Source organism: Castanea sativa, chromosome 8 (assembly GCF_040712315.1).
Source record: "Castanea sativa cultivar Marrone di Chiusa Pesio chromosome 8, ASM4071231v1".
NCBI classification, from domain to species: domain Eukaryota; kingdom Viridiplantae; phylum Streptophyta; class Magnoliopsida; order Fagales; family Fagaceae; genus Castanea; species Castanea sativa.
The window spans coordinates 21,225,879-21,240,285 of record NC_134020.1 but is presented as its reverse complement, the minus strand read 5'-3'; the positions used below and the strand labels follow the sequence as shown (position 1 = coordinate 21,240,285).

The following is a 14,407-nucleotide window of genomic DNA, read 5'->3' as shown; positions in this document are numbered from 1 at the left end:
TAAGGAGGAACCCTGCACGTGCAGAGGCACGTATTTGTGATATCTAAGGCCCGTTTGATAGTACTATTCTAGTAATGTTGTTTGATTTTTTGAGAAATATGTATGGGTTAAAAAGTGTATAAAAATACGTGTAATATTTTTTAAATATTAAAAGCTGTTGTTTAAAATACATTACCAAACAGCCTTTAGGAACTTGAATTACATTCTTTCTTAAAAAATAATAATTGACACTGCATATCATCAGCTCAAAAACCTCCACAATCCACATGCCAATATCCTTTGCCCTGGTATTCGAGGTAATTTCTTTTACTGTAATTCCGATAATGTATCATGTGATTGTTGTAACATTATTGTGTGTGTAAAAATGAAACTTTCTAAAAAGAAAGAAAGAAGAAGCTACATAAAGAGTAGGCCAAATAAATCAAATAATTATAACTCGTCTAAGTTCCTAACTGAAAGAAGAAGCTACATATAGAGTAGGCCAAATAAATCAAAAAATTATAACTCGTCCAAGTTCCTAACTCTCAAAAACACTCATACTCTATACTCTCGAGGACTGGTATCATCTCAACCAGATAATGACAGGCCGTTTCTTTCTGTAAAAAGTTAATATTAACTGCCATTTCGGATTTATTTAATATAATAGTACAATAATACAAAAACTGAGGGCCTTTTGGTATAGCATCTTAAGAAATAGCATTTTAAGTAATAGTTTTTAATTTTTGAACAATATTACACATATTTTCACACTTATTTATCTACACGTATTTTTAAAAAATACAAACAACCTAACTCAATGGGCCCTAAATTTCTCATCTCATCCTAAAAGCAGGGACGATAAATAATAAAAAATTAGAGACACGTTTGGTAGACTATAATAGACACTGTAATGTAATTGACATTTCTATGACATAACTATTATTCGGTTGTTTAGTTATGTTTTTATTACAATAAATAGTTATACCTTATGAATAGCTATTCTTCAAAATGAGGAATAATTATTCCTTATCAAAAGTACTAATATCTATTCTTTTACCTTAGGTAAGAATTTTTTTTAAAAAAATCCCTAAAAAATCATTAGTTACCATTTCTTCAAAAGGAAAGAAAATAAATTTTTCTTATTGTTAATTATTAGCTCTATTTTGAATACCCTAAAATAAATGTATTTTAGAAAATTTGACTTAAAAATAATTTAATTATACCTTCTTTTTATACTTTACTAAATTGTAAATGCATAATCAAAATTCTATCTTTGGTCACTAAATTAATAAATAATAATACTTATTACATACTAACTTAAAAAATATTCTTTGTAATATTTATTTCTATGTCATGTAATAATCTTTACAGCTAGAGTAGAGACACCAAACAGTAAATAGAAGAGAAGAGAATGGAATAGAGAATGGAGATGCCATGAAGTTGCGTCACACCTACTACTCTGTTCTTTAGCTTTATTCTTCTAAAGCCCCCATCTACGTCACCTTTTTCCATTCCTTCCTTTCTTTTCCCTTCACTTTCTTCTATTCCCTTTCTCATTCCATCATTCAACCCACACACCTCTCTCTCTCTCTCTCTCTCTCTCTGATGGCCTAGCTAGACCAAAGCTCAAGCTCAAAGCTCCTACATACACCAATGGCAAGTGTGGTAACATTCGTCAACAAGTTCTTTTCTATCTTCATTCTCCTCCTCCTCCATCTTGGTTGCTTCATTTTCACCACCACCGCCGACGATCATCACCAGCGCCCTTATTCAAAGAAACGCAAAGTCTCTCCTCTCAGTGTCTCTCACTCCTCTCCTTCAAAACCCAAAAAAGCTCTCTCCTCCTCTTGGTCCTTTGTCAAACGCATTTTCTCTTCTAATTCCTGCAAATCCAACATCTCCTCCATCACTCAAACCCAACCAGCAACAACACCCCCTACTCCCATCACCACCACCACTACTCTATCTTCCGCCAGATCATCCCAGCATTCCATTGTTCCCCTCATCATCCAACCCGAAACTCACTTATCGGATCCTCCACGTAAAAAAAAATCGGGGTCTTGCTCAGAATCCGATATCTCCGCCGACAACCCTTTCTTTCCTCTCCGAAACGATATCTTCCCCTGCACAGCCTGCGGCGAAATCTTCCCTAAACCCCAGTTCCTAGAACAACACCAGGCAACCAAACACGCTGTTTCGGAGCTTGTTGATGGTGATTCCGGCAAGAACATCGTCCGGATCATATTCAAAACCGGTTGGACCGACAACCATAAGAGCCCGATACTTCATCGGATTTTGAAGATCCATAACAGTCCCAAGATACTCTCGAGGTTCGAAGAGTACAGAGAGACAGTCAAAGCCAAAGCTGCGCGAAACGGCGCCGTTAAGAGACGAGACGAGAGGTGCATAGCTGATGGGAATGAGCTATTGAGGTTTCACTGTTCCACGTTTCTGTGTGATCTGGGACTTAACGGCAATTCCGGCATTTGTAACCAGCAATATTGTAGTGTGTGTGGGATTGTTAAGTCCGGGTTCTCACCCAAGTTGGACGGGATTTCCACGCTATCGACCAGCTGGAAGGCACACGTGGCGATCCCTGAGGAGATCGAGCAAGAGTTCAGCTTCATGAACGTGAAAAGGGCCATGCTGGTTTGTCGGGTCGTGGCGGGTCGGGTCGGGTGTGACTCGGAGGAAGTGGACAAGGAGGATGGAGGGTTTGACTCAGTCTTTGGAAGAAGTGGGAATGGGGTCCACACCAGTGTGGATGAGGAGGAGCTGTTGGTGTTTAATCCAAGGGCTGTGCTTCCTTGCTTTGTGATTGTGTATACTGTGTGAGTTTGATCATGTGGTCTGGTCCTTCTTTTTTCTTTTCCTTTTTTTCTCAATCATGGATTGTTATTATTTATGATTTGTGTTGGTGATTGTGTATTACAACTTTTGACTAGGGTTTTTTTTTAAAAATTGTCTGTGACCCATAAAGGGTCACACACAGGCCCAAAGCCGAACTTGATAAACCTAAATTAATAATGACCTAAACTTCATTGCAAATGTGATGAATGGGGGGGCTGTGACCCGTGACCACTTTGGTGGTACTGTGGTAGTAACTTAGTTTTGCAGTCATGTTAGTGTTAGGATAATTTTGTTTAGAGGTTGTCATATCTGAACGGTATCCACTTGGGCAGTGTAAATCTTCTAGTTCAAATGTGGTTTAAGACATGTTGTCTCCTTGGACTCTTTTAACTTGTAAAAATGTGTAAAAAAACCTTCTTCTTTTTTTGTTCTTTTTTGTTTAGAGGAATCCCTAGTGATTTATTTTGGATTAAGGATCTGCTTTTTGCTAGCATAAATTCGGTTTTGATCATTTTACACGCAAATCTTTGTTTTCCGAATTTTGGTTAAGCATTGTATGAAAATGCCTTTATTTTGACTAAAGCAATTTGTGATACATAAAAATCCTGTCTCAACAATTGTGCTTTAGCTAATATCACGAGCTTGAAACCAACCACTATGAAGTTGTCAATTCCATTCTACTCATTGTTCAGATTTGTCCATTATAATAGAATGTTTAAGTATTAGTCTGTTTAGCTCACTTGTCAATTCCATCCTCTCATTGTTCAGATTTGTCTATTATAATAGCATGTTTATGTATTAATCTGTTTTGATGTAACCTTTTGAAATTACCATTAATTTATTATATATAATTTTAAATTAAAAATAAATAAATTTAAGCCTTCATTACATAATTTTATAGTATATTTAATTATCAATTAGAAACCAAATGGTACACATTTTTAAAGAGGTTTAGAATATCTTATCACATAGCAAGGAGCCCATAATTTATGATTAATTGATACCTTAATCTAATATGGCCAAATTTCAAACTTCAAATGTCAAATCAGTAAATTTATTTTAAGATGGGTCAATAACTCAAAATTCTCACGGCAATAATATGAAATTATACTCAAATTTCATATTATAAGAAAGGGGAAAAATCACATGCTAGCTAAAATAATTGTATCGATTAAAATTTAGTAGAATAGGCTATAATTTAGGCTAAGGTGAACAAAGGAATGACTCGTATTGATTAACTGACTACATTTGGCTGTTATTACTGTAACGAAAATGGAATTGACAATTTTGGTTGAGGACACTACCAAGTAACATAAGTTAATGGTTTAATACTTTAAAATATACTAGTAGTCATTATCGCTAAGGAAATAAGAGATAAAACTCCAAATACTCTATATAAACAAGTTGGTGGAGATTATGGGCTCCTCGCCATGTGATAAGATATTCTAAACTTCTTTAAAACTCTGTACTATTTAGTTTCTAATTGATAATTTAATATGCTATAAAATTTTGTAATGGAGGCCCAAATTTATTTATTTTTCATTAAAATAATAAAATAAAATAAGTCAATGGTAATTCTAAAACGCTACATCAAAATAGATCCATACTAAAACATGCTATTACAATGGACAAACTAAATCAATGGGTAGAATGGAATTGAAGACTTTATTTTAAATGCGAGAGCACATGTGGCTGGTTTCAAATTCGTGACATTAGTTAGAGCACAATTGTTGAAATAGAAGATTTTGATATATCACAAATTTTTTTTTAGTCAAAATAAACGCATTTTCATATAATGCTCAACTACAGTTCATAAAATAAACATAATTTGTGTATATGAAGAGCCCATACAAGGATATTGGGTCGTGGGTCGTGCTCGAGGACATCAGATAGCACGAGGACAGGTAAGTGTTGACGAAGATAGGTAGGTTATTAAGCCAAAGAGGAGGTCAAGTCATAGTAAACAACTGATGTTGTCTGAAGAGCTACTTCTCCTTGGACAATAGATTAAAGGCCTGAAGTCTGACCACCCATCAAGCCCTAGGCAGTGGGCAACCATACTTGGGAGGATAAACTTCCGTGAGAGGTGAGTCACCAGAGAGATGAGAAAGATCTGGGTATAAAGCTATTACCATCGCATTGAATGCTCTGCATTTAACCTTCTGGCCACATTAATGTGGAAGTGATATCTGAACAGTAGTTTCCAGCCTTACAACTACCCACAAAGACTTCAAGAAGGTGCTGATGGGACAAGTATCAAGATGATTAGTAATCCGATCTACACGTAGAAGGTTGGGATGAAAGAAAAGAAGGAGATATAAAACAGAAGAACCCCATGACAGAAGGAGGCATCTGAGATTGAGAAAAAGAGAAAGACACTGTATAATTAAAAACTTAAGCATTTGTATAAGTCTAAGAAAAACATATTGTAGAGGTACAAAAAGCCACGACATCAAGGCCCAAAGTAGCACAACAAATGCACCCCATGGAAAATAACAATTGATGATACAATGAAAATCAATAGGTTGGATGCTTTGGACTTGAAAGGACTGCTTGCTGCCTTGGTGGTCTGAAAAAGAAAGAAAAGCGATCAAAGGTGACCGGGGTTGCCGGCCAAGAATCCTTTGATGGTAAAGTTAGTTTTTCTCTCTCTAATTTTGGAGTTCCAACTTTTTAGGAAATATAAACGTACCTTTATTTGGTTTGAATGTGCGTTTATAGTGTCTTAAAGACAGTTATCAAACTTGTAACCTTCTCTGAATTCGAGGAGGTGTGAGGGTTCAAAGATAACTTCCACAACTGCTTAGGAGTTATATATTTCTCAAATAACGGTTACTGGAAGTTATGCATGTAATAAGGAGTTATAACACACTCGGGAATTTTACTTAGTGTGAAGGCCTCGTCCGAGGATCTTCCTGTTGAGCGTACCTCGCTTGGGAACAAAGGTCGTTCCTCCTATGGATGGCTTTTGTTCAGGACGAGGTTTATGGCTCTCCAAGACGAGATGACGTGGTTTTGTTTCCCTAATCATACGAATCTCGTTCAAGCTTCTTCCTCCATGGATGAGATAGTCATTAACGAGGTTTACATAGTCCTTGCTTCGCTAGTCTTGTCCTGGACGACCTCTATGGACGATGCCTGGGTCGGTACTTTATCATACCCTATCAGTTGCCCCCACGTCCAAAGGTCGTTTAGAGCTCTTGGTCTTTGGACACGTGTTTCCTTGTTCATGATCATGCATTACTCTAGGTGTCACGATCTTAAAGGTCAAGTTCCTATGGTCTCGGATTGTGCCACGCGTCATAACTTTATTGGTTAACCATCGCTTCGGTGTGTGTTTTCGAGGAAGTTGCCACATGGCTCTTCCTGATTGATCACATCATTCTAGGTATCATTTTTCAACACCTATAAATAGTAGATTTCCTCTCATACGCTCTGCATTTTTCAAATTTTCTTGTTTGACATTCCTCGTCCATCGCCTCATCTAGAAGTATTCCAACGTCCCTAGTTTCCCTTCGTCTAAAGCCAAGTATCTTCTTTACACTTATCTTTAGGTTTCCCTTAAATTTTCAAAATGTCTGAAGTTGTTTCTTCGTCTAGTAATAGTGTTGATAAAGAGATAGACGAATACCACAACTCAACTAGTTACAGTGGATCTAGTAGTAATAGTAGTAGCAGTGGGGGGAACACCACAGACGAGTATATTTCTAGGGTTCCCTTGGAAGTCTTTTAAGAGGAACTTCGGATGAGAACAACGTCTGGGTCTAGGGCTGGTCCCTCCAGTGCTCCCTTGTCCACCCCTCAAGATGAGGTTAAGACCATATACATCTGTGCTGTGGGGGTTTCTTCTAAGACAAACGATAAAAAGTTAGCGTCTCTTAGGAGTTGGTACCAGATCCCAAATGAGTTAAACCCTAGGTTGGCTGTTCGTGATGAGTGGTGTTGCCAACCTCATTTTGGCATAGGAGTTTATGAGGCCTATCTTCTAGGAGGTCTTAGGTTGCCTCTTAATGCATTTTCTAGGGAGTTGCTCACTAGATTAGGTTTGGGGTTGTGTCAGTTCAATCCCAATGCATGGAGACTCATCGTTTCTATCCAAATTTTGTGGAGAGAGGTTTTTGAAGGGGATTGTCCTCTTACTTTAAACGAATTCCTTTTCTGCTACAAACCCTCTGAACTTAGCCAATCCTGTGGCTTTATCAATTTACAGCCAGAAGAAGAGATTATAGAATAATAAAGTCGTTGGTCACATCAGATAGGAATTAGAAGACGAGATTTTTCTTCGTCTCTGGTTTTTGGGCAGGACACCCTGTTGAGGTAGGCAGGGATCCATTTGCCCCATATACAGAAGAGTTAGGGAACCTTCGTCCTGAAGGTATACTTATTACTATTATACTGTTATCTTTATCATATATGTCGTTCTATATTACTAAGCTCCTCGTCTTTTCTGTAGGTGTTAGAAGGCCGTCCTTGAACAAATTTTATTTGGGACGTGTTCAAAAAGCTTGTCTTCACCCCGAAAGGGACTTCCATTCTTTGGTTACCCTTCAACGCCTTGCTACCTGGGGACTTGGTCCTAAGCCCTCTCCTGAAGCCACAGCTCACGAAATTACAATTCGTAGACGTAAGTTTTTGCCTTAAAAGATTCCTTTATCATTTCATTCATTTCACCATTTTTGTTTACTTCTCTTCTTGTTTTTTTGTTTTTTTTTTTTTTTTGAATGATATTTACTTTCTTTACAGGAATGGCTACTATGAAAGAAAACAAGGGTAAGGAAGTTGTGGATGAGGCAAGTAAGCAAGACGTTGAAGATCAGCCTCGTCCTGCTGTAGGTGATAAGAGAAGTCTGTCGAAAGGTGTTGATTTGGAGAATCTACCCAGCCGTCAGAAGGAGAAGAGGGCAAAGCACAGGTCGTCCAGAGTTGGGGTTGTCAAACTTGTCATCCCTATTCCTCCTCCATCTCAGCTGCTGTCCATCCAGATCCAAGACGTAGAGTTGTTTGAGCCTACTCACACCCCATCGTCCAAAGCCACTGCGCCTACCTCGTCCCAGTCTCCTTTGAAAGTTGCTTCGAACATCATCGAGAATAAGGACTTGGCCTGGGAGAGGTTTGAGAAGGCAGGTTTTGGCGAGGACGTGGCTTCGTGCTACAACATGTCCTTAAGAGAGTTTGAACACTCAAGTGTCCATGACATTTTCAAGGTAATTAATACAAACTTTTCTCCATTTATTTTTTATTTCGTCCATGTCTTCCTCGTCATACGCTTTATTTATTTGCTTTATACTAAAATTCGTAATCACTTGTGCAGGCTATGTCGAAGTTCATAGCCACATCCAGATAGGCTACTGAGCTGGACAAGACAAGGATCTTATTGGAGAGAATGATAAAGGAAGTCAGGGATGACTGTAAGGGCTGGGTTGAAATAGCAGCCAAGGCTAAGGAGGAAACTAAGGGGTTACTAAACCTCGTTGAAGAGCTGAAAGCTGATATAGTAGAGAAAGACACTCGTCTTGATCACTTTTAGGAGAAGATCGACGAGTTGAGCAATTCTCTTGAGAAGGCCAAAGAATATGACGTAGAGGAGTTTAAGGCCTCAAAGCAATTAACTGACATGCTGGACGCCAAATATGCAGCTGGGTTCGAAGACTTTCGCATGGAGGCAAAGGAAAAGTTTCCCGAGGTTGACTTCAGCTCCATTGTGCTTCAATTAGGGGGTGCTGCTAGTTCTTTTCTTCAGACGAGTTCTGAAGATATCAACATTGAATATGATGCCTCGACTAAGCCAGCCCAGGACGACCCCAATGCTGATGCCCCTGCTGCTTGAAGACGATATTTTGATTAATTATTCAAAGTGTTTGTTTTGTTTCTTTGTTTTGGTTCACTGTTCTTAGGACCTTTTTTTTAAAATGTATTTGAATACAATTCTCTCATCCAGAATGTTCTGGACGAGTTTATTAACAATTTCCTTTTAAGGCTTACTTTGTAAGGGTTTTTGGACGATGATCGTCTACCCTTGTCTTAGACTTTGATGAATGTATACTTTTATCCAGCATTTAATTTTATTGTATGGATAAGTTTATACTCTGTTTTCACGATTAAATGTTATTGGCTTTTAAATAATGAGTATTCGAAGTGTCGAATGGTCGTCCATGCATTTTTCTTAAGGACGACCTACCTATGCCTGGACGTCTTTGTTAGCCATTTCAATTTTTCTAAGTATAACTCGTCTCATAAATGGCAATGATGGTCATGTGTCTTTTTCCTCGTCCATGGGCTAGGTAGTTGGCATTCATCTTTCGCTTAGACGTTTCTAGTGTTTGTCTGTTCTAGAACACCTGGGAGTCTTGGCCAGATGCTCGTCTATGGACTAGTTTCACTGTATGCCCTTTTTTCGTATGTTTATCTTCAGACGAGCATGCCTTAGCTTATTTTCTTTTGCTTTATCCTCGTCTCGAGGAAAGCTTATAATCGTTACATCTCTGCGTCCAGAGATTTTCATTCATCTTAGGCTTTTGCCCCCCTCGTGGGTATTATTATGGAAATTAGATTTATGCATTAAATATATTAGAAATCCAAACCATATTATTATATGAACATTGTCCAAAAATATGGCACATGCTTAGAAGCTAGTGCCTTATTAAAATACTTAAGAAAATACGTAACCTTGTCTTTCACAAACTGGTCTGTAGACGGTGCAAAAGTTTAAGAACTAGTGCACTTTTTATTCTTAATACACACCATAGTAGTAATAAAAACACAACGGTATTAGTAAACACCATAGTTGTGACCTCGTCTATATCTGTAACCTCGTCCTTGGTGAATCTCGTCCAGGCTCATTACTGATAGTACCTTTTTAGATGTTCCGCGTTCCATAGATACTCTAACTTTCGTCCGTCCAGAGCTTCCAAGTAGTACGACCCCTGCCTTTTGCAGTTGATTACCCTATATTGTCCTTCCCAATTAGGTCCTAGTTTTCCATGAGCTGGATTCCTAGTTGCCAAGGAGACTCTTTTGAGAACGAGGTCTCCAATGCTGAAGCGCCTGGGCTTCACCATGGCATCATGTTGCCTAGCCATAAGATTCTTGTATCTTACTGTCCTTTTCTCTGCATCCATTCTTAACTCATTAATGAGATCGAGATCAAGGCAAAGTTGTTCCTCATTTTCTTTCTCCTGATACTTCATCACTCGATGGTTAGCCATATGAACTTCTACCGATATGACGGCTTCACTTTCATAGGCTAGTTTGAAGGGAGTTTCTCCTGTCGAAGTTCTCATAGTCATCTTGTAGGTCTAAAGAACACCTGGTAACTCGTCTGGCAATATCCCCTTTGCCTCCTCGAGCCGAATCTTGATGATTTTCAGTAGGGATCGGTTCGCTACTTCTGCTTGTCCATTCGCCTGCAGGTGGGAGGGTGAGGAATAGTGATTCTTGATTCCAAACTGTTCGCAAAAGTCCCTGAAGGGTGCGCTGTCAAACTGATGTCTATGATCTAATACTAGTACCTTAGGTACTCCGAACCTACATAGAATATTCTTCCAAACAATATTTTTGACATTTTACTGAGTAATTTTTGCAAGAGGTTCGGCCTCTACCCACTTGGTAAAGTAATCAATCCCTACTACCAGAAACTTCATTTATCTAGTTCTCGTGGGGAAAGGACTCAGGATATCCAGTCCCCACTGTGCAAAGGGTCATGGGGCCATCATTGGGGTCTGGTACTCTGATGGCTGTTTAGGGACGTTGCTATAGTGCTGACACTGGTCACATACCTTGACATAGGCCTTAGCATCTGCTTGTATTGTAGGCCAGTAGTAGCCTGCGCGGACGGCCTTATGGACAAGCGATCTTGCTCCTGAGTGATTTCCACATGCTCCTTCATGAACTTCCCTCAAAACATAGTTTGACTCGTCTGGAGCCAATCACCTTAGGTAAGGTTGAGAAAAGCCTCGCTTGTAAAGGACTTCGTTTATGAGGACGTACTTGACTGCTCTGACCCTTAGCTTCCTAGCTTCGTCCTTGTCTTCTAGAAACCTTCCATCATTAAGATAGATTACTATTGGACTCATCCAATTTTCTCCCCCTCCTATTTGGTACATCTGGGAGGTCTATGCTTGGCATGTACTGGATCTTGTCGTATGCGTCCAAAACTTCTCCTCCCAAAGTTGCTTTCGCCAAGGCATCCGCTTCCATACTTTCCTCCTTTGGGAGTTGAATAAAACTCACATCCATAAAGTTTTGGACAAGCCGTCTCACTTTGCTAAGATATTTTTTCATCCTATCTTCCTTAGCATCACATAGTCCATTCACATAGTTGATGATGAGCTGAGAATCCCTTTTGATTATTATTGATTCCACCCCTAGGGACTTAGCCAATTCTAGCCCTTTAAGTAGAGCTTCATACTCAACTTCGTTGTTGGTGGTTTGGTATTGCAAATGGGCAGCGTACTCCAATTTGTCACCCTCCGGGGATTTTAGTATGACTCCAATCCCCCTGCATATAGTGTGGATGACTCATTTACATTAATAACCCACCTTTCATCTCCTTCGTCTTTATCCAGCTCGTCCCGGCTGGGAGTGAACTCTACAATGAAATCCACCAACGCCTGTGACTTTACTGCACTCCTTGGCTGGTATCTGACATCAAATTCACTAAGTTCCATTGCCCATTGAATTAGTCGCCCTGCAGCTTCCAGCTTGTTCATTGCTTTCTTTAAGGGATGATACGTTGGAACATTAATAACATGAGCTTGGAAATAATGCCGCAGCTTCCTGGAAGCCGTGATCAAGGCAAAGGCTAGCATTTCCATCATCAGATATCGTCATTCCGCTCCTCTTAATGCGCAGCTTGTATAGTACACCAGTTTCTGAACTCGTCCTTCTTCTCTAACTAACACCGAGCTCACAACGTGCGGGGACACTGCCAAATACAAATATAGTTCCTCTCCAAGTACAGATGGACTTAGCAGTGACGCAGTCATGAGGTAAGTCTTCAGGTCTTGAAAGGCACTTTGACACTCGTCCATCCACTCAAACACCTTCCTAAGGACTTTAAAGAATGACAAACACTTGTCAGTAGCTTTCGAAACAAACCTGTTAAAGGCGGCAACTCGTCTAGTAAGAGACTAGACTTCTTTAATGTTCTTCGGTAGTTCCATATTCAGTATCGCCTAGATTTGCTTCCATTCCTCTATGCGAAACCATGAACCCTAAAAACTTCCCCAACGAAACTCTGAAAGCACACTTGCTTGGATTTAATTTTATGTTATACCGCCGAAGTGTATCGAAGGTCTCTTTAAGGTCGTCTAGATGCTTTCCCTCGCCCAGGCTTTTTATCAACTTATATTTCACCCGATTTGAGGATGGAACATGTGGTTAACCAGTCTTTGGTAAGTCGCCCCTGCATTCTTCAAACCAAAGGGCATTACCTTGTAGCAAAATAACCCTTGGCTAGTAATGAATGAGGTTTTTTCTTGATCTGCCTCGTCCATCTTTATCTGGTTGTAGCCTGAGAAGGCGTCTATGAAACTCAACAACCTGTGACCCGTCGTCGAGTCCACCAGCTAGTCGATGCGTGGCAACAGATAACTGTCCTTGGGACAAGCCTTGTTTAAGTCAGTAAAGTCCATGCACATTCGCCACTTGCCATTGGCTTTCTTTACCATGACTACGTTCACCAACCAGTCCGGATAAAAACTTCAAGGATGAACTCCGCGATAATAAACTTCTGGACTTCTTCTTTGATGGCATTATCTCGTTCAAGAGCAAAAACCCTCTTCTTTTGACGCATTGGTTTAGAGTAGGGACACACATTTAGACAGTGAGTGATGAGATTTGAATCAATACCTAGCATGTCCTCATGACTCTATGCAAAGACATCAAGACTTTTCTTCAAAAACTAGACCAGAGCATGCTTTGCCTCTTCTTCCATGTTCGTTCCAATTCTAGTGAACTTCTCGGGTCTGCTCTCGTCCAAAGGGATGTCTTCTAACACCTCAGTAGGTTCGGCTGTGACCTTTCTCTCATCTATGCTCATTGTCTGTACATGTTCGTCCATTGCCAACATGGCTAGGTAGCACTCTCTGGCGGCTAACTGATCTCCTTGTACTTGGCCCACCCCATGTTCGGTCGAGAATTTGACAAACAAATGATAGGTAAAGGTTACTGACTTCCAACTATTCAAAGTTGGTCTTCCAATAATAGCATTATATGATTATGCACAATCAACAACAAGGAAGTTTACCTCTTTGGTTATCTGCTAAGGGTACGCTCCAACCACCACTAGTAATGCGATGGTGCCCACAGGCTGCACCTTCATTCCTCTAAATCCCACCAATGGGGAATTCACTGGTTGGAGTTGATCTCATCCTAGCCTCATTTACTAGAAGGCAAGATAATACAGAATGTCTGCTGAACTGCCATTGTTTACCAACACCCTCTTGGTCACATAGTAAGCAATGAGTAGGGTAATGACTATCGCGTCATCGTGTGGGTGGTGAACTCGTCTAGCATCCTCGTCCATGAACGCGATGGCTTGCTTGTCTGCTTCCCTCGTCCTGGGAGGTCGTCCAGACATTTGGACGTTTTGCACCACCTTCAAGTATGTTTTCTTTGACTTGGATGACTGAACTGCCGAGGTTCCCCTATAATAACCCTGATTTATCCAAGTGGGGGTCGTGATGATTCTTCCACCTTGGCTTTCACCTTCTCATCTCTTTGATCTCAACCAAGGAAATTCCTTAACTTCCCTTGCCTAATAAGATTCTCTATCTGCTGCTTCAAATCAAAACATTCGTCTGTGTTGTGCCCATAGTCTCTGTGAAAGCGGTAATACTTGCTTCTATTGCGCTTGTTAGGATCTTCTTTCATTTTCTCCAACCACTTCAAGGGCGGATCATCCTTAATCTGCATAAGCACCTACTCTAGTGGCATATTCAAGGGTGTGTATTGCTGATTTCTCGCTGAGGAATTCGTCTTCTTACCATCTCTTTCTTTTTTCTCTTCTGCCTAAGCCTTCTTTGGATGAGAACCCCGATCTAGATAACGTTAGTGACTTGCTTCTGAGCGTTCTAATCTCTTTCTCTTCTTGGCTATAATAGCGTCCTCAGCATTCATGAAATTCTAGGCTGAATGGACGAGTTTGGCCATAGTCTGCGATTCTTGCTCGTAAAGCTTATGAATGAACAAGTCAGAGTTGACCCCATTGTGAAAGGAGGCCAATAACAACTTGTCGTCCATTTCATCCACTATCATGGCTTCTCTATTAAATCGGGTAATGAAAGATCGCAAACTTTCATTTTCTCCTTGCTATAGTTAGCAAACTAGAAGAGGAATGCTTGTGGCGTTGCCCTCCAATGAAATTATTGACGAATAACTTACTCAACTCCTCGAATGAGCTTACGGAGTTTGAGGGTATTTTGCTCAACCACACCCGTGTTGATCCCTTAAGTGTGGTAAGGAAAGCTCTACACATAATCTCGTCCGAGACCCCTTGAAGGTGCATGGTCGTCTTGAAAATAGCAATGTGATCACACGGGTCACGAATCCAAGGAAGGCATTTTGAATTTCGGAGGCA

At 40.0% G+C, this 14,407-nt stretch overlaps 2 protein-coding genes across 2 annotated transcripts; one reads left to right on the top strand and one right to left on the bottom strand.

Moving 5' to 3' along the window:
• Nucleotides 1–1,484: 1,484 nt before the first annotated feature.
• LOC142608226 (uncharacterized) lies at nucleotides 1,485–3,027 on the top strand. Its single transcript, XM_075779958.1, has one exon. It carries the CDS (start codon nucleotides 1,633–1,635, stop codon nucleotides 2,812–2,814), a length of 1,182 nt encoding a protein of 393 aa, XP_075636073.1. The 5' UTR covers nucleotides 1,485–1,632; the 3' UTR covers nucleotides 2,815–3,027.
• Nucleotides 3,028–10,875: 7,848 nt separating this feature from the next.
• On the bottom strand, nucleotides 10,876–11,642 carry LOC142605993 (uncharacterized). Its single transcript, XM_075777417.1, has 2 exons — nucleotides 11,368–11,642; nucleotides 10,876–11,326 (listed from the first exon to the last, which is right to left on the bottom strand). The coding sequence occupies exons 1-2, from the start codon at nucleotides 11,640–11,642 to the stop codon at nucleotides 10,876–10,878; spliced, it is 726 nt and encodes a 241-aa protein (XP_075633532.1).
• Between the last annotated feature and the right edge of the window lie 2,765 nt (nucleotides 11,643–14,407).